Raw genomic sequence first — 24,953 nt, 5'->3', positions numbered from 1 at the left:
TAGGTTCCCTGCCCCCAGACCCAGGGGGTTCCTTTTGGGAATTCAGCTTTGGGAAGTCAGCACGAATTGGCCTTAGATTCTTTGCCCCCAGACCTTGCTGTTTTCTCTTTTAGAAAGTTAACATAAATTGACCTCAGATTCCCTGCCCCCAAACCTTGGTGTTTTTCCTTGATTCAGCATGAATTGCCCTTAAGTTCCCTGCCTGCTGACCCTATTCTCCTGCCTCAATAATAAATATCCGGGTCTCTAATCAGAGTTAGATATTGGAAAAAAACTAATCTTTGTGATGTGGAAATCAGTAATCAGTTATTGGAACCAGTGGAGATGTTTTGGGCTGTTTGATGAGAATATTTACTGATACCACTTGGTATAGGTTGTTCCAGGCTGTAAAAGTCATTGCTGGGTCTGTGAATTTATCTATTTGGATGCTTCTTTTCTAGTACTCAGTGTGTAACCAACTAAATAAAACAGATACAAATTCGTTATGCAACATGTGGTCTGAAAAAGTTTGAGGCTTTCCTCATTTATGTCAGATTTTCCCTGTCCTGTATTCAGAAATTGAGTCCATAATCTCAGCTCATAAGGTGCTTGATAATTCCAATATAACAACTAAAACTGTCAAATGAAGTCTGTTATTCTGAGAAATAATAAATCTTTGTGACTGTCATAAAACAGGAGAAACTTTTTGTTTGTTTTTAGAGACATAGTCCCCCTGTATTGCCCAGGCTTATCTTGAACTTCTGGGCTCAATGGATCCTCCCTTCCTCCTAAGTAGCTGGGATTGCATAATTCTTGCTGCTAATTTAGTCTTTCTGTATGTTATTTAAAATAAATATTTAGTCTGTTCCTTTAGTAATTCTCCTATAAGTCATGGAAGACAGCTACTGTTGGCAACTGCTGGAATGATGTACAGACTGAGAATGTGAAAACAGAAACTCTGACACTGAAAGTGATTGGTCATGTAGGCAAATGTTGATTTATTTTCCAAAAAGGAACCTGGAAGGGTGAGGAGTTACTTTCTAGAGTTACCTAAAGCAGTGGCCAAGTGCTGTGGCTCACACCTGTAATCCCAGCACTTTGGGAGGCCGAAGCAGGAGGATCACTTGAGGCCAGGAGTTTGAGACCAGCCTGGCCAACATGGCAAAACCTCATCTCTACTAAAAAAACAAAAATTATCCGAGCATGGTGGCACGTGCCTGTAATCCCAGCTAGGGAGGCTGAGGCACAAGAATCACTTGAACCCGGGAGGCAGAGGTTGCAGTGGGCCGAGATTGTGCCACTGCGCTCTAGCCCAGGTGACAGAGCAAGACTCTGTCTCAAAAAAAACAACAAAAAAAAGAAATTTAAAAAATAAATATAAGAGGCTTCAGTTTGATTCATCTTACCATACTTTATGGAGTTATCAATATCTCTTTTTTGTAAGACTGTAAAAATCCTTTGCCTAATTTCCAGCTAAAAGGGAGGTAAGGAGGTCAGAATGACCTTGTTCTACTGCAGAAAGCATAATTATTTTTATTTAGGTATGACCTAGGAAAATTGAGTAGCTAAAGAAACTAAAATGCCACCTGTAACCATTTTTCAAGCTGCCCATCCTGATGTTAATCTTCAGGATGCCAAGACCCCAAGATAACTCACTAGTTTAACTGTCTTTTTAAACAGCCATAAAGAACAAATTATAATCCAATAAATACTTTAGTTGTGACCCAAAGAAGATAGAGGATTGTAGCACTTGTGGTATTTTAAAGAACAACATTGAAGAATAAAGTAAGAGTGTGGGCTTTGAAGTCTGTTTTAAATTTAGGCTCTACGGCAGGCTAGCTTATCCCTGGACATGGTACTTAATTACTCTCTGCAGTTTCCTCACCTGTAAAAAGTGAGTAATACTAGTATTTACCTCCACCACTATTGTGAAGATTAAATTAAAATGCCGTAAAGTGCTTAGAAGAGTTCCCTCTATAATAAACGTTTAAAGAGTGCTTACTTTTTGAGGGCATGAGCTGTATTTGTTGGTGAGCATTTTGTAAACTGGAATTACTCAAAAAAACCCCACAACATCTAATAGTGGATTAGAAAAGTTAACCTTAAAAATGGGTAACACAGTTGATCAAAGTCAAAACTATTATTAACCTGGCATGGTGGCGTAAGTCTGTAGTCCCACCTACTTGTGAGGCTGAGGTGGGAGGATCACTTGAGCCCAGGAGCTTGAAGCTCTAGTGATTCGGGATTGCACCACTGCACTCTAGCTTGGGCGAAAAAGTGAAGCCCCATCTCAAAACAACAACAAAACTAGTAATATTTATTTGATTAGCTAAAAGCCATCAAATAGACACTTAATGACTTCATTTTTCTGAGACGGAGTCTCATTCTTTTTGTTCAGGCTGAAGTGCAGTGGTGCAATGTTAGCTCACTGCAGCCTCTACCTCCTGGGTGTAAGCAGTTCTCCTGCCTCAGCCTCCTGAGTAGCTGGGATTACAGGCACACACTACCATGCCTGGCCAATTTTTGTATTTTTAATAGAGACGGGGTTTTACCATGTTGGCCAGGCTGGTCAGGAACTCCTGACATTAAGGGATCTGCCCGCCTTGGCATCCCAAGTGCTGGGATTACAGGCATGAGCCACCATGCCCGGCCAACTTCAATAGCATTTTACTAATTTAAGTTAATCTTCATCTTTTATTTTGTTGCATGTTGGAGACAGAGAGGAGCATTGAAGAATTTTGAAGTTGAGGCATGTAAAGTTAAAACTAATTTATGGTATGCCCGTAATTTCCTGGGCATTGATACAACAACTGCTGCTGTTAATCATCCCATCTGCTCTTTTTTACAGCCCAAGAGGCTTTGTTAGTTCAGTAATTAAAATATGGTTTCATTATAATTGAAAGAGCAGCCTTAGACATGCATCTCAGAATCTATAAACCAGTTACTTCAATGGGAGAGACTTGACCAGACGCGGTGGCTCATGCTTATAATCCCAGCATTTTGACAGGCTGAGGCAGGCAGATCACAAGGTCAGGAGTTCTAGACCAGCCTGGCCAACATGGTGAAACCCTGTTTCTACTAAAAACACAGAAATTAGCCTGGCGTGGTGGCACGTACCTGTAATCCTAGCTGCTGGGGAGGCTGAGGCAAGAGAATCTCTTGGCTTGAACCTGGGAGTTGGAGCTTGCAGTGAGCCGAGATCATGCCAGGGCACTCCAGCCTGGGCAACAGAGCAAAACTCCAGCTCAAAAAAAAAAAAAAAAAAAGAGAGAGACTCAAAAAAATTACTGAAATAAATTTGAAGTCATTGCTTTAAAACTACAAATAGTTTAGAGAGTTATATAAGTTATGTATTAGCATTTAGGCAGGAAAGGATATGATCTTTTCAGAAACTACTCCTAAATCTGTGATCACTGTAATATCTTGCGAGAGGAGGCGAAAGCTTTTTATTTGTTGATAAATAAATACAAGGTTTCTGTCTGTCTCCCAGGCTAGAGTGCAGTGGTGCAATCATGGCTCACTGCAGCCTTTACCTCTTGGGCTAAGTGATCCTCTAACCTCAGCCTCCTGAGTAGCATGTGCCACCATGCCCAGCTAATTTTTCATTTATTTATTTTTTTGTAGAGATGGTGTCTCCCTATGTTGCCCAGACTGGTCTCTTAACTACTGGGCTCAAGTGATCCTCCCACCTTGGCCTCCCAAAGTGCTCGAATCATAGGCGTGAATCACCACGCTTGGCCCAAAAAAAATCTTTTTGAAAAAATTGAGGTAAAATTCACATAACAAAATTTACCCTCTTAATCCTTTTTAAGTATATCGTTTAGTAGCGCTAAGTATATTCACATTATTGTGAAACAGAGATCCAGAACTTCCTCATTTTGCAAATTTGAAACTCTATACTTATTAACAGCTCCCACACTCCCTGGTAATCAATCACCATTCTGACTTTGTTTCTGTCAATTTGTATGTTTTCAATACCTCATATAAGTTGGAGTCAGACAGTATTTGTTTTGTGACTGGCTTATTTTACTTAGCACAGTGTCCTCAAGGTTCATCCGTGTTATAACATGTGACAAGATTTTCCTCTTTTTAAGGCTGAATAATATTGCATTGAATGTATATAGCACATTTTATTTTTCTGCCAGTGGACATTTGAGTTTGCTTCCTCCTCTTGGCGATTGTAAATAGTGCTGATGTCAATATGAGCGTGCAAACATCTCAAAATCCTGCTTTTCAATCTTTTGGATATATACCCAGAAGTGGGATTCCTGGATCTTGTGGTAGTTCTATTCTTAATTGTTTGAAGAACTTCCATACTGCTTTGCATGGTAGCTGCACCATTTTATGGTCCCACCTCAGCTTTTTTTCTTTTTTTTTTTTTTGAGACGGAGTCTTGCTTTGTCACCCAGGCTAGATTGCAGTGGCCGGATCTCAGCTCACTGCAAGCTCCGCCTCCTGGGTTCATGCCATTCTCCTGCCTCAGCCTCCTGAGTAGCTGGGACTACAGGCGCCTGCCACCTCGCCTGGCTAGTTTTTTGTATTTTTTTAGTAGAGACGGGGTTTCACCGTGTCAGCCAGGATGGTCTCGATCTCCTGACCTTGTGATCCACCCGCCTCGGCCTCCCAAAGTGCTGGGATCACAGGCGTGAGCCACCATGCCCGGCCCACCTCAGCTTCTTAAAACCTGTTTAATTTTGTATCCTAATCAACCTCTGGTAACAGATACCAAATTATAGCTAGATAAGAAGAATGAGCTCTCTTGTTCTGCAGCACTGTAGAGTGAATGTGGTTAACTGTATTTATGGTATATTTTCAAAAAGCTGAAAGAGAGGATTTTGAATGTTTACAGCACGAAGAAATGATAAATGTTTGAGGTGCTAGATACACTCATTATCCTGATTTGATCATTGTACATCGTACGCATATATTGAAATATCACTCAGAATCCCATAAACATGTACAATTGTCAACTAAACATAACAATAAAAAAAATTTTAAGAATGATGCTTGTTAAAGATTTTTTGTAGATATCACGTTTTTTAAAAAAGTTTCCTTCTAGGCCGGGCGCGGTGGCTCAAGCCTGTAATCCCAGCACTTTGGGAGGCTGAGACGGGCAGATCACGAGGTCAGGAGATCGAGACCATCCTGGCGAACACGGTGAAACCCCGTCTCTACTAAAAAAAATACAAAAAACTAGCCGGGCGAGGTGGTGGGCAGAGCTGAGATCCAGCCACTGCACTCCAGCCTGGGCGACAGAGCGAGACTCCGTCTCAAAAAAAAAAAAAAAAAAAAAAAAAAAAGAGTTTCCTTCTGTTGCTGTTTTGATAAGAATTATAAAATATCGAATTTTATTATTTTTTGACATCCCTTGGTCATGGGGTTTCTGTCTTCAATCTGTTATATCATGAGCTGCTTTACTGGAATGGACTCAACATGGTTATGGTATATTGTCTTTTTTGTATTTTTTATTGATATCTTTTTATTGTACATCTTTTTGGGATACACATGGTATTTTGATACCTGTATACAATGTGTAATGATCAAATCAAGGTATTTGGGATATTCATCACCTCAAGCATTTATCTTTTTGTTGAGAACATTAGAATTCTTCTCTTCTAGCTCTTGAAATATATGATAAATTATTGCTAACTATAATCTTCCTGCTATGCTATCAAATACTAGAACTTATTCCTTCTGTCTAACTGTATTTTTGTACCCATTAACCAACTTCTCCGCGTCCTGCCCTGCCTTCCCTTCTCAGCTTCTGGTACTCACCATTGTACCGTCTACCTCCATGAGGTCCATGGTTTTGGCTCCCACAGATGAGTGAGAACAGTTGACATTTGTCTTTTTGCGCCTGGCATCTTTCACTTAATGTAATGACCTCCAGTTCTATCCATTTTGCTGTAAATAAGAGGAGTTCATTCTTTTTTATGCCTGAATAATAATCCATTTTGTATATATACCACATGTTCTGTTTTTTTTTTTTTTTGGCGCAGGTTCTTACTCTGTCTCCTAGGCTGGAGTGCAGTGGCGCAATCATGGCCCACTTCATCCTTGACCTCCTGTGCTCCAGTGATCCTCCCACCATAGCCTCCCAAGTAGCTGGGGTTACCATGCCCAGCTAATTTTTGTATTTTCTGTAGAGACGGGGTTTTGCCACATTGCCCAGGCTGGTCTCAAACTCCTGGGCTCAAGTGATGCGCCCTCCTTGGCCTCCCAAAGTGTTGGGATTACGGGTGTGAGCCACCATGCCTAGCCTATACCACATATTCTTTATCCATTCATCCGTTCATGGACACTTAGGTTGATTCCATATCTTGACTGTTGTGAATAGTGTGCTGCAATAAACATGAACATGCAGAAGAAATATATATACTTTGATATATTTCCTTTCTTTTGGATACATACCTAGTAGTGGGGTTGCTGGATGCTATGGTGGTTCTATCTTTAGTTATTTTAGTAATCTCCATACTGTTTTCCATAATGGCTGTGCTACTTCACATTCCCACCCACAGTGTATGAGTGTTCCCCTTTCTCCATTTCCTTGCCAGCATTTGTTGTTTTTTGCACTTTTAATAATATATTGTCTTTTTTTATACATTGCTGGGTTTGGATTGCTGTTATATATTCTTTTACATCTATGCTCATAAGATAAACCTATAGTTTCTTTCACATGAAAATTGTATGGTTTGAGGAATTAAGATTATATGGTACTTTCTTTTTCTATTCTTTCAAGAATGTTGATATGATTGGAATGATCCGTTTCTTAAAAATTGGTGGTACTTACCTGTAAAACTGTTCGGGCTTGATATTTTTCTTTATGCTTTATGGAAAGATTGTTAACTATAAACAGTTTATTTCTTTTTGAGTGTTTACAGGATGACTTCTTTAGATCTGGACAGAGTTTGGTAGTTTTATTAAAAGCCATAAGGAAATTGATGGTTCAGCTTTCTCTGTTGTGTGAAACATGCATGGTGGTTGTTCCCACATATGTAACACATCCTCACTAAGTTTCTTGATATTAGCCCTTCTCTGGTCTTAATCAGACTTCTGAAAGTGAATCTGTATAACAGTGTCTTTAAACAAAGGTGGATCACTTAGTTTGTTTCCTTACTAGTTTAGTCATTTACAGCTAATATTAGTAAAAGTCTAGTGTGTAGTGTTTTCTACAGGGATATTGCCTCAAACACTTGTTTTTGGAGTTAACATTACATCAAGTGGTCAGATCTGGTCAAATGATCAGAAGTTGAAATTCTACCTTATGGTAAATATATTCTTGAAAAAAGTAATAGGTATATGCAAAGACTCATTTTAGTGCTCAGCTCAAATAGTAAAGTTTTACTTTTCATAAGTTTAGATTTTCCAGAAGTACATAAACTCATTAATTTCTTGATCATTTTATTGTACTAGCAGTTAACTTAGCTTTCAGAATTATGGAGGAAAAGCTAATAAAAGTAATTATAAAACACTACTTTTGGAATAAAGGGAGAAGACTTTTTTTTTTTTTTTTTTTTTTTTTTTTTTTTGAGACGGAGTCTCGCTCTGTCACCCAGGCTGGAGTGCTATGGCCGGATCTCAGCTCACTGCAAGCTCCGCCTCCCGGGTTCACCCCATTCTCCTGTCTCAGCCTCCCGGGTAGCTGGGACTACAGGCGCCGCCACGTCGCCCGGCTAGTTTTTTGTATTTTTTAGTAGAGATGGGGTTTCACCGTGTTAGCCAGGATGGTCTCGATCTCCTGACCTCGTGATCCGCCCGTCTCGGCCTCCCAAAGTGCTGGGATTACAGGCTTGAGCCACCGCGCCCGGCCGAGAAGACTTTTAAAGATGGCTAATAAGCCAGGCGCTGTGGCTCATGTCTGTGATCCCAGCACTCTGGGAGGCCGAGGCAGGTGGATCACCTGAGGTCAGGAGTTCAAGACCAGCCTGGCCAACATAGTGAAACCCCGTGTCTACTAAAAATACAAAAATTAGCTAGGCGTGACGACACACGTCTGTAATCCCAGCTACTTGGAAGGCTGAGACAGGAGAATCCCTTGAACCCGGGAGGCAGAGGTTGTAGTGAGCCGAGATTGTGCCACTGTACTCCAACCTGGGCGACAGAGCAAGACTCGGTCTTAAAAAAAAAAAAAGGCTAATAACCTGACTTAAAATTTATTTAAACTTAGGGTTTGGTGCCAGGCGCGGTGACTTATGCCTGTAATCCCAGCACTTTGGGAGGCCAGGGTGGCTGGATCACCTGAGGTCAGGAGTTTGAGACCAGCCTGGCCAACATGGTGAAATCCTGTCTCTACTAAAAATACAAAAATTAGCCGGGCGTGGTTGTGTGTGCCTGTAATCCCAGCTACTCAGGAGGCTGAGGCAGGAGAATCATTTGAACCCAGGAAGCAGAGGTTGCACCACTGCACTCCAGCCTAGGGGATACAGCGAGACTTTGTCTCAAAAAAAAAAAAAAAAATTAAGGTTTGGGGCTTATGAGAGAAACAGTAAAGGTTGCAGTCAGACTTCCAGTTTCTGTAAGGGGTTGCCAAGCCTTCGTTTACTTAGGTGGTAAGGCCACTCTGACAACTTAGTCATTTGCAGTTCATTAGGTTGGACTGGAGAAAAGAAAAAAAAAAGTAATCTGATATCTCTTCCTTGGTCCTCAAGCTTCTCAGCACTCTTAAGTAACTTTTGACATAAATAAATCATGAGTAGTTGATAGTTACTAGAGCAAGTAGCCATAAGTATCTCATCTCCAGGAAAAGCTGTTGCTCAACTTTTTCTGGCTTATTCTTGTCCTTCGTCACATGGACAGCTGGGGCTTCATTCTGCTTTCAGAGCAGATTTGAACTGGGTTTGCTTTTTCAATTTAGAAGGTAATCCATCCATTAGTGCTGTGACTCTTCTGCAGTTTTCTGGGCCCTTCTAAGTTTTGTTAGGTTGAGACCCAAAAAGTTTAGTTGGGAAATTAAACCAGAGAATTCAGTAGAATGTGAGGCTAAATTTGGGGGCTCATGAGGTCTCTAATGGCCTTGCTTATGGTTTTCCTTAACTAGCTCAGTGGTCAGCTTCATGCTATTTTCCCCATCCTTCCAGCTGTCCCTTTTCCATTTTCATTAGTCCCTCTACTCTGTATCTCAGAAGTTCTTTACCTTTTTTGTGCTGTGGGCCAATTGGCAGGCTAGTAAAGCCTGTGGACACATCCCCAGAATAATGTTTTTAAATGTATAAAATAAAATATATTAAATTATGAAGGAAACCAATTATATTGAAATACAATTTTAATACATTAAAACAATTTTACATTAATAATGTACTTAAATAGAGATGAGCATAAATGAGATTTTGAGATCTGTAAAAACCATACTGTCATATAAAAATACCTAACATCAGTTACAGTCTCAGGTACTGCTATTACTATTATGATTTGTTGACTATGATTATTGGAAATGCCAAATTTCAGTTCAAGGTTAATGAAAATGAAATTATAATAATTTTATTCCCATCCAAGTTCATAGATTACCCCCTGAAGTATGTGGCTAATGGACCCCAAGATAACCCCTGGTTTAACTCTTTAAGCTATGGAGTTAAACTAATTTGTAGAGTTAGATACACCCTATTCTGAAGTCCAGTGGATATTGAATGTCCATTCTCCCAAGCACAAATACTTGTAGTGCATCTGTGCCAGTTTTGAAACATGGTGGGAGAGGAGTCACTGTCTGCTGTAGGCTGAATAATGCTCCCCGTCCTTTTCCCAAAGAAGTCCACATCTTTTTTTTTTTTTTTCGAGACGGAGTCTTGCCCTGTCGCCCAGGCAGGAGTGCAGTGGCGCGATCTTGGATCACTGCAACCTCCGCCTCCCGGGTTCAAGCGATTCTCCTGCCCCAGCCTCCCGAGTAGCTGGGATTACAGGTGCACGCCACCATGCTCAGCTAATTTTTGCATTTTTAGTAGAGATGGGATTTCACCATGTTGGTCAGGCTGGTCTCGAACTTCTAACTTCCTGATCCACCCGCCTCGGCCTCCCAAAGTGCTGGGATTACAGGCATGAGCCACTGCACCTGGCTGAAGTCCACATCTTAATCCTGGAACCAGTGAGTATGTTAGGTTATGTAGCAAGCGGGAGTTAAGGTTGAAGATGGAATTACGATTGCTAATCAGCTGACCTTAAGATATGGAAGTTACCCTGGATTATCTGGGCGGGACCGAGTAATCACAAGGATCGTTAAAAATGTAAGACAGGCTATGAAAGATGATATGGAAGAGATACAAAGAGATGCAATGTTGCTGGCTTTGAAGATGGAAGAAGTGGTCCGTGAGCCAAAGAACCCTAGAAGCCAGAAAGGGCAAGGAAACAAGATTGTTTCCTAGAACCGCCAGATAGGAACACAGCCCTACTGACACCTTGATTTTTTTTTTTTTTTTTTTTTTTTGAGACCGAGTCTCACTCTGTCGCCCAGGCTGGAGTGCAGTGGCCGGATCTCAGCTCACTGCAAGCTCCGCCTCCCGGGTTTACGCCATTCTCCTGCCTCAGCCCCCTTCCCCCCGCCCCTCCCAGTAGCTGGGACTACAGGCACCTGCCACCACGCCCGGCTACTTTTTTGTATTTTTTTTAGTAGAGACGGGGTTTCACCGGGTTAGCCAGGATGGTCTCAATCTCCTGACCTCGTGATCCGCCCGTCTCGGCCTTCCAAAGTGCTGGGATTACAGGCTTGAGCCACCGCGCCCGGCGACACCTTGATTTTAACTCATCAAAACCCACTGGACTTTTTCAGAACTGTAAGATAATTTGCATTTTTTAAACTGTTAAATTTGTGATAATTTGTTGCAGCAGCAATAAAAACTAATAGGCTGTCCCGCCTCACTCATTTCTTCCTAGAAGTAAAGTTGGCAAAACCAACAGTATTTCATGGTAAGTTCTTCCAGGGTAATTTTTAAAGACTCCATGGCTGCTCCCTTATGATCTGGGTTTAGCTCCTGGGATAGACTTACTCCTAATTGTTCTTGTCTTGTTACATTAGTGTGATCACACAAACTCCTTCACTCTATCTTGCCTTACTATAAAGTATACTAATTTTCTCTCCAAAAATGAGTTACCTCATCCTCCAAGAGCCATGTTACCTTACCATTTAATTTGGATTTGACCTCTAAATACAGTTGAGTTTTAACAGTACCTCCCCTTTTGAGATCCTTTGACTGTAATGTAAGGGTTCTGTGTGAGCAGAGAGCAGTTAAGCAACATGAGGAAGAATCCAACTGGACAACTTAAAGGGAAGTTGCCCAGAATCACAGCAGTACTTCAAATTCTGAATGGCTTTGTCAGCTCTGAGGGGCAACAAGCCCATATCTGTCCTTCTCTGAGCTAAGAAAATGGTGCTAGTGGCCTAGAATGGCTTGAGGCTGGTACTTGTGGAGAAATACCTGCTCTTAACAAAAGTGCTCTCTCTTTCTGGCATACCTTTCTAGTACCTCTCTGCCAAGACCACACCACTACACAATTTTAAAAAAGAAAAAGAAAAATGCACACCTAACTAAGTAATGCCAACTTAGCATAGAAAAATAGGTGAAGAACATCAAGGCAAGTCACAGGTTCAAATGACCAGCAAAATTAGTGGAAAGAAATTTTCACTACTCAACCTAGTGAAGATTTTTTTTTTTTTTTTTTTGAGACAGAGTCTCACTCTGTCATCCAGGCTGGAGTGCAGTGGCTCGATAGCTCACTGCAACCTCCGCCTCCTGGATTCAAGCAATTCTCCCTGCCTCACCCTCCCAAGTAGCTGGGATTATAGGCACCTGCCACCACACCCAGCTAATTTTTGTATTTTTAGTAGAGACAGGGTTTCACCATGTTGACCAGGCTGGTCTCAAACTCTTGACCTCAGGTTATGTGGGCACCTCTGCCTCCCAAAGGTTATTTGCTCACCTTTGTTTCCCAGAGTGCTGGGATTACAGGTGTGAGCCACTGTGCCCGGCGCAAAGACTTTTTAAAAGAATGCTTAGTGTTGCTGTGGATGCCACACTCATACACACTTCTGGGGGAATGTAAATTGTTGGTCTTTCTGAAAGGGAGCGTAGCAGAACCTTTGAAACTTTTATGTCTGACAATTCTACTTGAGACTCTATCCCAAGAAAATAATCAGATGTGGATTTATATATAGGATGGGTCTTACAGTAGTATTTGGTGGAACCTGGAAACTGTCCAGCCTTAGGGGAAGATTATGTCGTATATCCATATAATGGAGAGTTAAATAACTAAAAGTGGGATTTTTGTACACTTTTTAATGACATGAGAAAATGCTCAGGTAGTAGAGGGGAAAAAACAGGATACAGAGTTTTACATAGGTAGAAGATTAATTTTGTAAGAGAACTACAGACAAAAGATTAGGATAGTAAGTATGGTCATGTCTATCTTTAGCTCTCTTAGAACTCAGCCATGTGTGATTTTTGGGGTGGAGTCCCAGAGGATATCTGAGAGCAGTTTTCTGTTCTCACAGGTAGTTGTTATCTAGCTTTCTAAGGGAACATAAGTCTGTTTTAATTACAGTTTGGGTTTGTTTTGTTTTTGAGACAGGGTCTTGCTCTGTCACCCAGACTGGAGTGCAGTGGTGTGATCATGGCTCACTGCAACCTTGACTTCCTGGGCTCAAGTGATCCTCCCACCTTAGCCTCCAGAGTAGCTGGGACTACAGGTGTACACCGTCAGGCTAGGCTACTTTTTAAAAAATTTTTTTCTAGGGACAGGGCCTCACTGTGTTGCTGAGGCTGGTCTCCAACTCCTGGGCTCAAGCAATCCTCCCACCTTGGCCTCCCAAAGTGGTAGGTTTATAGGTGTGAGCCACCACATGTGGCCACAGTTTGGGCTTTTGAAAAGGGTTAGGTGAAGGTAGAGAAGTATTAGTACTCTAGTTTTCACTGCAGTATCCCATTCCTGTGGGTCTGTCTCTTGAGGAAAAGATAGAGTACTGTTCTAACACTGCTCCAGAAAATATTCTTAGTCATTAACCTTCCAGGTTAAATGGTGGATCAGAAATGGAAAGTTGGCTTTATTCATATTCATATCACAGGAATGGGTCCTTCTAGGCATTTTTTAAATGGCTATATTCTAACCTATGCCTTTTCTGTTGTTTTAGTCTCCTCATGAGCTACTAGTAAATTACATTTGTATACATGTATCCTTAATGTATACTGGATTTTAATCTCTCATAGATCTCCATTTGGAGATGACTGGTGTCAGTGGGAAGTGAACGAAATCAGGTGGCTTCATATGAGATCTATGTACTGTACAAGAGTGTAGGAAGGAAGTAGTTGTGGAAGAAGGTGGGTGGTGATTGGTGATGTGGAAGCAAAAGGGAAATGCTGCTTTTGTATTTATCCTGTCTGTCTTTCTGCAGTGATTTTTTAGTTTTGTTTTTAAGATTGTTAAAGCAGCTAGAGGACAGGACCACTGTCTCTAACAGACTTGGAATTCACATTTAAGCTTATACAACTAAGTGTTCATGAAACTTCATTAGCAGGGAATAGTTCCAGTAGAAGGATTGTTTGCTCATATAAGTCTAAATATTGGTATGTTTCTTTTCTTTTTCCTTTTTTTTTTTCTCAAAAAAAGATTTTTTAAGACTAGTCAAGTGCAGTAGTGAGAAGTGGGGAAATAACAAACAAGGGTTTCGATCTGTAACTGTTAACAGTTAATTGAGATAATTCACTAGCTTCAGACCAGCTAACAGTTTCTTTTCTGAAAGGTGTCCCCAATATTTAGATGAAGCTATTTGCAAATTTAGAGTACCCAAATAGATCTGTCTTTTCACTTTGTTCTGTTGGGTCAGAAAAGGTCTGTCTCCAAGGAACAAATTCCCTCAGATTTGTTAAGGAAATGTTTCATAAAAGGTTCCTTAAGCCAGGTCTTTTAACTGATTTGCCCTTAGGGTCTGACTTCAAAACCCTGCAGTACCATGCCATGGCTTTTGAAGCCAGATTCTCAACTTTCAGTTCATATTCTGCACAATCCAGCTTTGTTCACTCGGTACCGGTTTGGGGACCCACTCCACCCTTGTTTGCGGCTGATCACTGAGCTTTGAATAAAGGCCATGGACTGACTGTATTTTCACCATGTGCCCACTAGGCTAAGCATGATTAGTTTTTATTCTCCTAGCTTGAAACAGAGTGTTATTGAAAATTGTATTTTTGTGAGTTAAGGATGAAAAGATAAATTATACTTTTAAACAGCATTAGAACGTAGTGTTATACCTTCCTCTGCCTGTTAGATGGGTCAGTAATATCCACACAACTGGGCTTCAGTTAACAGTTTAGCTGAGGCTACAAAGTGTCAAAGCATCAATTTTGGACTCCAGTGCTGTATCCTGGTCACTAGAATGTGCACAGTCAGCATTTGAAAGAATAAAGGTCATCAACAGAGAAAGAGAAATACATTTGGACAGGTTCTTTTGAAAATTATCTGTGTGTACACATACCCATGTTGGTATCATGTGCTTTGGGGCAGGGCATTTTAGCAAGGTCGTGTTGTTAGAAATTAACCCTAAAATGTATGGACTTCTTTTTGCTCTGTCATTACTTGGGCAGCACTTACTTTACTAATAATGATTTGCTGCTTATTGAACTGGCTGACTGGTGGCAACTGAGGGAGGCATTAAAAGTTGCTTTCTAGGCAAGTTGGGTTTGTTTTTCATGGTAATGTTTTATTCAGAGTATCTCTTTGTTTTCAGAGTAAGCACCAGTCTCCAAAGAGAACTACATCCCTTCTTCCCATCAACAATGGCTCCAAAGAAAATGGGATCCATGAAGAACAAGACCAAGAGCCACAGGATCTGTTTGCAGGCAAGTTTGGACTCAAGAGTTATTCTAGGAACCTCCTAAATGGCTTTGTTAAGTTGCTGAGTTAAAGTCAAAACCAAAGGGGAAAAAAAAATATTGGGAACATAACTTTATGTAAAATACTTTTGTGGAGGATTCCAAAGTACATGAAATACAGGCCCTGCCATCAAGATTCTTTCAGATTTAGGGAGTAAGATATAAATACACAGCTGTTTCAGAAGGTGAGTTAAACTGTTGAAACAATAACAGAAATGCAGCTGGAGGAATGATAGAAATACTAAGTCACAGGAGCTCAGAGGAGTGTGAGACCAGTATCTAAAGCAGTGCCTGTAGCCTTGTGTGACCAAGACTAGGAGTAAGAAATGCATTTGGTTTCATAATCCAAAATATGTGCATACTGGTACAAAATAAACAAAAGTTTTATTAAATGACTTGCCCTTACTACTTCTAATACAGCCTGAAACTTTTTCTGTTGTTTCCTTTTTCGGTGCTCTTTGCAACACATTGAATTGATTTCACAATCCACCAACAAGCTGTAACCTCCAGTTTGAAAAACACTAGTATAGGACAGTTTCTCAACCTTGGCACTATTAACATTTTGGGCTGGATGATTCTTTGTTCAGGGGTGCTACACTGTTCTCAACAGAGGGGGTGCTTTTACCCCCCAGAAAACATTTGGAAATGGTTGGAGACGTTTTTGGTTGTCACAGCTGGGAATGCTAATGTTATCTAGGGGGTAGAGGCCATGGATTCTGCTAAACACTATACACAGGACAGGCCCTCACAACAAGGAATTATTTAGCCCAAAATGTCAGTAGTGCAATTGTTGAAAAAACCCTGTCTAAAGTGATCTTGGGCCGGGCACAGTGGCTCACACCCGTAATCCCAGCACTTTGGGTGGCCAAGGTGGGTGGATCACTTGAGGTCAGGAGTTTGAGACCAGCCTGGCCAACATAGTGAAACCCTGTCTCTACTAAAAATACAAAAAATTAGCTGGGTGCTGTGGCGTGCACCTGTGCTCCCAGCTACTCAGGAGGCTGAGGCAGGAGAATTGCTTGAATCCTGGAGGTGGAGGTTGCAGTGAGCTGAGATCGTGCCACTGTACTCCAGCCTGGGTGACAGAGCAAGACCCCATCTCAAAAAAATAAAAAAATAAATAAAGTGATCTTGGAAGAAGCAGGATTTATGTAGGAGAAAAGGAAAAAAGGGCCCCATGGTTGGGCAGGAAGTGTAAGGTATGTTTGAGCAGCAGTCAGTAAAGTTGGTGGACTACAGCAGGACATTCTTGGAGAAGTCATGGAAGATAAGGCTGGAAATGTAATTTGGAAAGAGATTTGGGAGGACCTTAGACATTAATAATTCGAGTCTGGATTTTCATCTTAATGCCAATTAAAAGCCATTGGCAGCTTTTTGTAAGGAATGTGATATGGGCAAAGTAATGTTTTAGGAAGACTGACCTAGTGGAATTGGAATTATATTAAATTAGTTGCAGTGGGCAGAGACCAGATAATATTTTAGAAGGCAATCACAAATTAGTTCAAGAATGAAATGGCAAAGACTGAACATAAGGTAATAAAAGCAGGAAAGGAAAGGCGAAAACTTTTCAAAAGGGAAATCAACAAAATCTGATTTTAGTGATTGAATATAATGGGTATCAAAAAAAAATGCGGATTGAAGACCAAGTCAGAGGTTTCAAGTCCAAGGATTGAGAAGAAAATGGCATCGTTATAGAACCCCATTCTAAAGAAAAAATTGTCTTTGGGGAAAAAGTTAGCTTTGGTTTTAGATACTTTAACTTTGAAATGCAAAGGGAAATACCCAGGAGGTGACTTGAACTTTTCTTTCCTACCTGAGGAAAGACAAGAACTGGACATATGGGAATCATCTTTCTAGAGGTGGTAGCTGAAACTTCCATGTGAACGAGATCCTCAAAAGAGTGAATGATGAGGAGGAGAAAGATGAGGGTGGAGGGTAAGATCTTGGGACAACTTTTACGTTAGAACTCTGGTAGGAAATTGAAAAGACACACAAGGAAAGGAGATTAGAAGAAGGAATATAAAAATTGGAATTTTCCACTTCCCTTCATCCCTGAAATTTAAATATACAGTATTTATTCTGGTACTGATTATTTTTTGAATAAAATTTCCAGAGGAGGCCAGGCACGGTGGCTCAGGCCTGTAATCCCAGCACTTTGGGAGGCCAAGGTGGAAGGATTCCTTGAGCCTAGGATTTAAGAACCAGCCTGGGCAACATAGCAAAACCTCATCTCTATTAAAAAATAAAAATATAAGTAAATTTCTGGAGGAGAAGTGATGTGAAGGCAAATAATGAATTTTCTTTGGTTACATGGAAGATTGAAAAGAAAGTGAATTTTCTATCTCTGGGACCTTAACATTTATATGATCTTTCATTATAAGAAGACCTGACCTGACAGTTTAGTGTGATAGTTACCCAGTGATTGGGTTTTATACACATGAACTTGTTGATCTTTATTAGGGACATACTTGTTCATAGTGAGGATTCTGATTTACTTCATTCCCCTACTAGTTTTATAAGTAGCCAATACCTGCTTCACTTCTAAGAAAGGAACATAAGATATCTCTAGAATGGAATGTCTGCAAGGAGACATTTAGTTTAGGACTTGAATAGCTTCCCAGTTGTTTTAGATATTTGACTGTGGAAACTTAAATGTTCTGATTTCATTTTTAAATAATCTAGTGATGATCAGAGTCTCTGATGGAGCCTGAATGCTTTTCCATTACTCTTAACAGGAGTTCAAAGAAAAAAGCATGTTTTAATATAAGTTTTGGCATCTTTATCATGTGAATTTCAGTAGATGATACACAGTTCTTCAAAAGGCTGTTTTTTGTTTTGTTTTGGTTTTTGGTTTTTGGTTTTTGTTTTCCCCAAGGCTGGAGTGCAGTGGTGTGTGGTCATGGCTCACTGCAGCCTTGACCTCCCAGGCTCAAGTGATCCCCCCACCTCAACCTCCTGAGTAGCTAGGACCACAGGCAGGCACCACCACGCCTGGTTAGTATTTGTGTATTTGTTTTGTTTTATTTTTTATAGAGACAGGCTTTTGTCATGTTGCCCAAGCTGGCAAAAGGTTTTTAGTAGCATTCTAGTAAGTCAAATATTTTAGATGAGCAATACTTCTTGTTTCATTTCCAAACATGTTTGTTAACTGAATTATTTGTGTGGGACCTGCATGATGTGAATATCCAACGCATATTTCAACTGGTTGCTTGTTTCAGAGACTCCTAATATCCTAACATGTTCATTATATGTATGGTTAATCCTCGAACAATGCAGGCGCAGTCAAAAATTTGTTTATAACTTCCCCAAAACTTTTCTAATAGCCTACTAATAGCTTACTGTTGACTGGAAGTCTTACTGATAAGATAATCAATTAACTAATCAGTTAACATATCTTCTGTATGTTACATGTATTATATACTGTATTCTTACAATAAAGTAAGCTAGAGAAAAGAAAATGTTATTAAGAAAATCATAGGAAATGAAATGTATGTACCTTTCATTAAATGGAAGTGGTTCATCATAAAGGTTTTCATTCTTGCATCCTCACATTGAGTAAGTAGGCTGAGGCGGAGGAGGGGTTGGTCTTGCTGCCTCAGGGTGGCAGAGGCAGAGGAAAATTCATGTATAAACGGACCCATGCAGTTCAAACCTGTGTTGTTCAAGGGTCAGCTGTACTTTTTTGCTTGTTTGTTTTTTTTTTTTTTTTTTTTTTTTTTTTTTTTTTTTTTTTTTTTTTTTTTGAGACGAAGTCTCGCTCTGTCGCCCAGGCTGGAGTGCAGTGGCCGGATCTCAGCTCACTGCAAGCTCCGCCTCCCGGGTTTACGCCATTCTCCTGCCTCAGCCTCCTGAGTAGCTGGGACTACAGGCGCCCGCCACCTCGCCTGGCTAGTTTTTTGTATTTTTAGTAGAGACGGGGTTTCACCATGTTAGCCAGGATGGTCTCGAACTCCTGACCTCGTGATCCACCCGTCTCGGCCTCCCAAAGTGCTGGGATTACAGGCTTGAGCCACCGCGCCCGGCGCTTGTTTGTTTTATACTCCCACCCCAGAGTCAGATTATGTTACCACCTCTCTAGCTTTCCTGATAGGGATCAGATTTCATTTCTAACAGTGTGGCAACCCTGTTTGCATACTTGATTCACATTTAATGATTAGAATACTGATCTGGGACTTGATTATGCTATAGGCATATATGCGTAAACCATAATCTCTGCTTTTGTTTAGCTCCAAATGAAAAAAGAAGAAGAAACAGCATTCTTTGAATTTCCTAAGATTAAAATAGAATACCTGCTGATCAGACCAAACCCAAATTGATATTTATGTTTTCTGTTACTAAAAAAGAAAAAAAGTTTGTACTGTTTAGGCTTAGAGCATCTAGTTCCATTGCTCCAAGTTGAAAGTGCATTCTTTTTATTTGCATAAAAAATTTTGATGCCTAAAAATGGTACAGAATGCTATTTTTAAAGTCCCTTCTCTGGAACACTGAGGGAATGAGTCGTTCTGTTCAACTGAGTTCTTTCCGGATAGACAAAGGCAGCCCTTAAGCACTGTTTTTTAAACTGTTTTGAATAGAAAGATTTTCAGATATTACATGTCTTTTTTCGCAAATTGGATAGCATATATTAAGTATAATTTAACCTTTACAAGGAGATCTAAACCATTAGGAAAAATTCTTAAATCATGCTAGAATAACAGTGCTGTCATCAGGTGTGGAAAACTTCCCTTTCCCAAATGTTACTATGTTTGTGTCGTGGCTCCATGTTTTTCTAGCTTATAGTTTTCCTGACTCTTCCTTTGATGTCATTTTTTTCCTGTCAGTACGCCTGCCTCTTCTATCATATTGGTGTGTAAAGCGAATATCTGAACTTCTTTTACAAACAATTTTTTTCTTTTTTTTTTTTGGGAGATGGGGTCTCCCTCTGTCGCCCAGACTGGAGTGCAGTGGTGTGATCTTGGCTCACTGCAACCTCTGCCTCCCGGGTTCAAGCAGTTCTCCTGCCTCAGCCTCTCCTGCCTCAGCCTCCCAGTAGCTAGGACTACAGGCTCAGGCCGCCACACCCGGCTACTGTTGTTTTGTATTTTTAGTAGAGATGGGTTTTCACCACGTTGCCCAGGCTGGTTTCAAACTTCTGAGCTCAGGCAATCTGCCCACCTTGGCCTCCCAAACTGCTAGGATTACAGGTATGAGCCACCACACCCGGCCCTTTACAAGTAATTATAATAAATAGGGCTCATATAATGTTCTAAAAGGAATACTCCTAAGATTAAAATTGACACATAAATTAGCCAGGCATAGTGGTATGCACCTGTAGTACCAGCTATTCAGGAGGCTGAGGCAGGAGAATCACTTGAACCCACGAGGTAGAGGTTGCAGTGAGCCCAGATCGTGCCCTGCTGCACTCCAACCTGGGCAACAGAGTGAGACTCTGTCTAAAAAATAAATACAATTTAAAACATAAAATTAATAAAGTTATTTTGGCTGTGTTGTCTTTTTGCTTATCCTTGGTTCTTGCCTAAATTCTAGCTAGGAGAGGGTAGCCAAGTGGTTGTACTTGGAAAGGAGAAGGAGAGGTTGTTCTGCTAAGCCTGTGCTAGAAGAACACTTCCCTTACCTTCCTCCCCTTTTCTCCTTGTAAACATTTTTATGACTCTTAGTCTGAGAGCCTCTGTGTATTGAGAGTGCTTGCTATTGTTCTTGTAAGTTCTTAGCCTATACAAGTTTAGCCTTCAAAGACCCACTACTGACCTTCATTTTAAAATATCAACTTCATTTTAGATGCCACAGTGGAGCTATCCTTGGACAACACACAAAATAATCAGAAGAAGGTGCCAGCCAAAACACTCATTTCTCTTCCTCCACAGGAAGCCCCAAATTCTTCGAAGCACCAGCCAACCTATGAGGAGGTGAGAATCTGCGCTGTTGGTCTCACCACTTTTAGGTATTTAGGACTGTGTACTGCCAGTCTGAAGTGTGGTTGAGTATGAACCCTGAGAACATAGTTATGACTCTTGAAGGAGATCTTTATGCTTAATGGACAGCCAGAATCCAATACAGGAGTCTTTCTTGGGCAGGGTATCTATTGCCCAGAGCACAAAGGCTTTCAATGGTTACTCAAGATACTTAGTGTGTGAGGCTTCCATATTCAGGAGTATAGTTTCTCCTCACTCCCTTCCTAGCCTGCAAGAGGCAAGTCTTTCTAAATCTGGCAGTTATTCATTGTCATCAAAATAAGATTTTAAGAGGATAGATGTAACAAAGACTTGTAAGCTGGCTCCTAATTTAAAATTTTGAGGGTTGGTTCATTGGGATTGTTGGGAATGGACAAAAGCTGAACACTGAAGGATACATCTTGATTTTATTAGATTGATATAGGGTTATTAACAGGGTAAAATTAATAGCTTTTTTTCGTATCAACTCTCATGATTTGTCTTTTCTTGAAAAAGCTAGAGGAAGAAGAACAGGAGGATCAATTTGATTTGACAGTCGGTATAACTGATCCTGAGAAGATAGGTAAGTGGTTCTTAGGTTCTTAGGACTCCTTGTGATGTTAGGATGTGGCTGTGGAAAGCATAGGTAGCTAGTTTCAAGATGGCTACCCTCAGAGTTGAACTAGCCAATGTGAAGTACTTCATTAGTATCTTTTCTGTAAAAGTAGACCCCTTGCTGTGCTTCTAAGGCCAGAAACTGCAGTTACTCAATGCATTAGTCAGTCTCTTCTTGGCTTTAGAAAGAAAAATCAGAATCATCAAATACTACTAGAATCCGTTTTTATTTTTATTCTTTTTGTTTTTTAGAGACAGGGTCTCATTTTGTCACCCAGAATGGAGTGCAGTAACACTATCATAGCTCACTATCACCTCCAGCTTCTGGACTCAAGCAATCCTCCTGCCTCAGCCACCCAAGTAGCTGGGACTACAGGCATGTGCTACCATGCCGACTAATTTTTTTTTTTTTAAGAGATGAGATCTTGCTATATTGCCCAGGCTGGTCTCAAACTCCTGGCCTCAAGTGATCCTCCCACCTTAGCCTCTTAAAGCACTAAGATTACAGGCATGTGCCACTGCACCCAGCTAGATTCTCTTTTTAAAAACCCAAACAGGCTGGCTGTGGTGGCTCACACCTGTAATCCCAGCACTTTTGGAGGCCAAGGCAGGCAGATCACTTGAGGTCAGGAGTTCGAGAACAGCCAGGCTAACATGGTGAGACCCCGTCTATACTAAAAATGTAAAAATTAGCCAGTCGTGGTGGTGTGCACCTATAATTGCACCTACTCAGGAGGCTGAGGCCAGAGAATTGCTTGAACCCAGGAGGTGGAGGCTGCAGTGAGCTGAGATCATGCCACTGCACTCCATCCTGGGCAACAGAGCAAGACTGTGTCTCAAAAAAAAAAAAAAAACAAAAAAAAAAACCCAAACATTATCTTCTCCTTCAGGGTTGATAAGACCCCTTTTTTTTTAAGATAGTAAATTCCATGTGCGCACCCTAAAAAATACATGTTCTCAAATTGAGAGACACTGAACTTATTTTTTCCCTCAAGAAGTTTGAAACTCTCATTTATACACATACTTTTGATAACCTTATGAGGTGGAGAAGTCCGTCTGTGGGGTCCAGGTTGAATTATACTCAAATTGAAGTTAGATCTTCAAAAAGCATAACACTTAACTTTGTCTGAACTTGGATTTTTATGATGGCTTTTCCCTCTCCCAAGCTTGCAAGAGTTATCCCTGAGTGGAGAACAATAGGCCTCGTCTTTCCTTGTTCTAGCTGTAGTCCCTTACAGAAGAGGCTATACAGAGCCTGTCTTCCTAAACAGGAGTGTTTATACAGTTAACAGGACAAATGTAATTCTCAACTCTTGGTCTATTTGAAACTAGGGACAGGAACTTGTTAGACTTTATGCCAAAATGGTTGTTGTTTTTTTTTTTTTTTTTTTTTGAGACAGGGTCTCACTCTGTCACCCAGACTGGAGTGCAGTGGTACAATCACAGCTTACTGCAGACTCCACCTCCCCAAGCTCAGACGATCCTTCCACCTCAGCCTCCTGAGTAGCTAGAACTACGGGTATGCATCACCATGCCTAGCTAATTTTTTTGTATTTTTTGTAGAGACAGGGTTTCACTATGTTGCCTACCCTGGTCTCCGGCCAAAATGATTGTCATTAAACTGTTGATTTTAGGCCAGGTGCAGTGGCTTACATATGTAATCCCAGCACTTGGGAAGGCCAAGGCAGGAGGATCACTTGAACCCAGGAGTTCAGGACCAGCCTGCCCAACATGGCAAGACCATGACTCTACAAAAAGTAAAAAATTAGCCCTGTCTCTACAAAAAAATTAAAAATTATAGAGGCATGGCAGTACATGCCTGTAGTCCCAGGTACTTGGGAGGCTGAGGCCGGAGGATCACTTGAGCCTGGAAGGTCAAGGCTGCAGTGAGACAAGATAACACTACTACACTCTAGCTTGGGTGACAGAGTGAGATCCTGTCTCAAAAAAAAAATTTTTTTTGTATTTGAACTGTTGAGTTTCACTTTTCCCAGACTGTTGCACTGGTAGGATGTTTTTGAGCTTCTTATACAGTTCTATCATTTAACAGAAAAGGAAATTGAGGACCAAAAAGGAAGTAGCTTTCCTGTTAGGGCACAGTGTGGCCCGTGGTAGAGCCTGGGCCAGGATTTTGGATTATATGTCTAGATTCTCTCTTGCTTCTCTAATATTTATGGATATTCTATAAACACATTAATTTTAAGCTAGTTATTCACTGCTTTAAATCCTTGATGGAATAAGATGAATGAATGGCACTAATTCTCTTAAAATGTGATAAGTCATGATGTCAGAACCAGGAGAGGGAACATACTGGTTTCCTGAGGCTGCTGTAGCAAAGTACCACAAACTTTAAAACAACAGACATTTCTCACAGTTTTGGAGGCCAGAAATCTCAAATCCTGGTGTTGGCAGGCCATTCTCCCTGTGAAGACGCTAGGGAAGGACTGTTCATGCCTCTCTCCCAGCTTCTGGCAGCCTCAGGCCTTCCTCCGCTTGTTGATGCATCACTTCAGTCTCTGCCTTTGCTGTCATGTGGCATTCTTCCTAAGAGTCTCCACATTGCCTTCTCTCTATACATGTCTATCTCTGTGCACACATTCCCTCTTTAGCAAATAAGGACACCAACCTGAGTGGAGTAGGGCCTACCCTAATGTCTTCATTTTAACTTGATACATCTGTAAAGACCCTGTTACTAAATAAGATCACATTCTGAGGAACTGGGAGTTAGAACTTAAAATGCACCTATTTTGAAGGGAACACAATTTATCCCATTACAGAGAGGAAATTAAACAGTCCCTGGATCAGATGCCTTTAAACACAAATCACTCTTGGTGATAAGTTTTCATCTCCTTGCACTGTAGTCTAGATTCTTAGTCATGTTGATGCCAAGAAACCAGCTAATTAAAATATTTTCATATTCAAGGCCTGACCTTTGTAACAACACATTCTGTTTGCGTGGGCTGTTTATTCAACATGTGCTTCTTGTTCCTGCACACATCTAAATAATCTAGAATTGGCCGGGCGCGGTGGCTCAAGCCTGTAATCCCAGCACTTTGGGAGGCCGAGACGGGTGGATCACGAGGTCAGGAGATCGAGACCATCCTGGCTAACACGGTGAAACCCCGTCTCTACTAAAAAATACAAAAAACTAGCCGGGCGAGGTGGCGGGCGCCTGTAGTCCCAGCTACTCGGGAGGCTGAGGCAGGAGAATGGCATGAACCCGGGAGGCGGAGCTTGCAGTGAGCTGAGATCCGGCCACTGCACTCCAGCCTGGGCGACAGAGCGAGACTCCGTCTCAAAAAAAAAAAAAAAAAAAAAATCTAGAATTTAACTTTTACCAGGATATGCTTTTTAGAGCCTTGGTAATTTGCATGTGTTATCTTCAACTCAAATTATTCTGGAAATTTACGTAAATTTAAAACCTTGTATTACTAGCTCATTTGCAGATCTGTGTGCTCTCTATGTGCATGCAGTATGTCTCTTTTCATGTACATTGCCTAAGTAAAAGCAGCTGAGAAACAAAATATCTGAAGATCCTGCTTTTCTATTTTCTCTGTGTTTGCATTTAGACTTTCTTAATTGC

General features: G+C 40.9%; 1 protein-coding gene across 2 annotated transcripts in view; it reads left to right on the top strand.

Moving 5' to 3' along the window:
• SNX1 (sorting nexin 1) overlaps nt 1-24,953 on the top strand; it is a 43,028-nt gene that overhangs the window by 1,455 nt on the left and 16,620 nt on the right. For both annotated transcript variants that reach the window (XM_010355475.2, XM_010355474.2), the window contains exons 2-4: nt 14,681-14,792; nt 20,604-20,731; nt 21,272-21,338. In XM_010355475.2, the coding sequence (XP_010353777.1) occupies nt 14,681-14,792; nt 20,604-20,731; nt 21,272-21,338 (307 nt within the window). The remainder of the gene's footprint in view (nt 1-14,680; nt 14,793-20,603; nt 20,732-21,271; nt 21,339-24,953) is intronic.

Source organism: Rhinopithecus roxellana, chromosome 5, assembly GCF_007565055.1.
Source record: "Rhinopithecus roxellana isolate Shanxi Qingling chromosome 5, ASM756505v1, whole genome shotgun sequence".
Classification (NCBI taxonomy): Eukaryota; Metazoa; Chordata; class Mammalia; order Primates; family Cercopithecidae; genus Rhinopithecus; species Rhinopithecus roxellana.
Note: the sequence above shows the minus strand (reverse complement) of the source record. Positions and strands in the feature narration are given on the sequence as shown.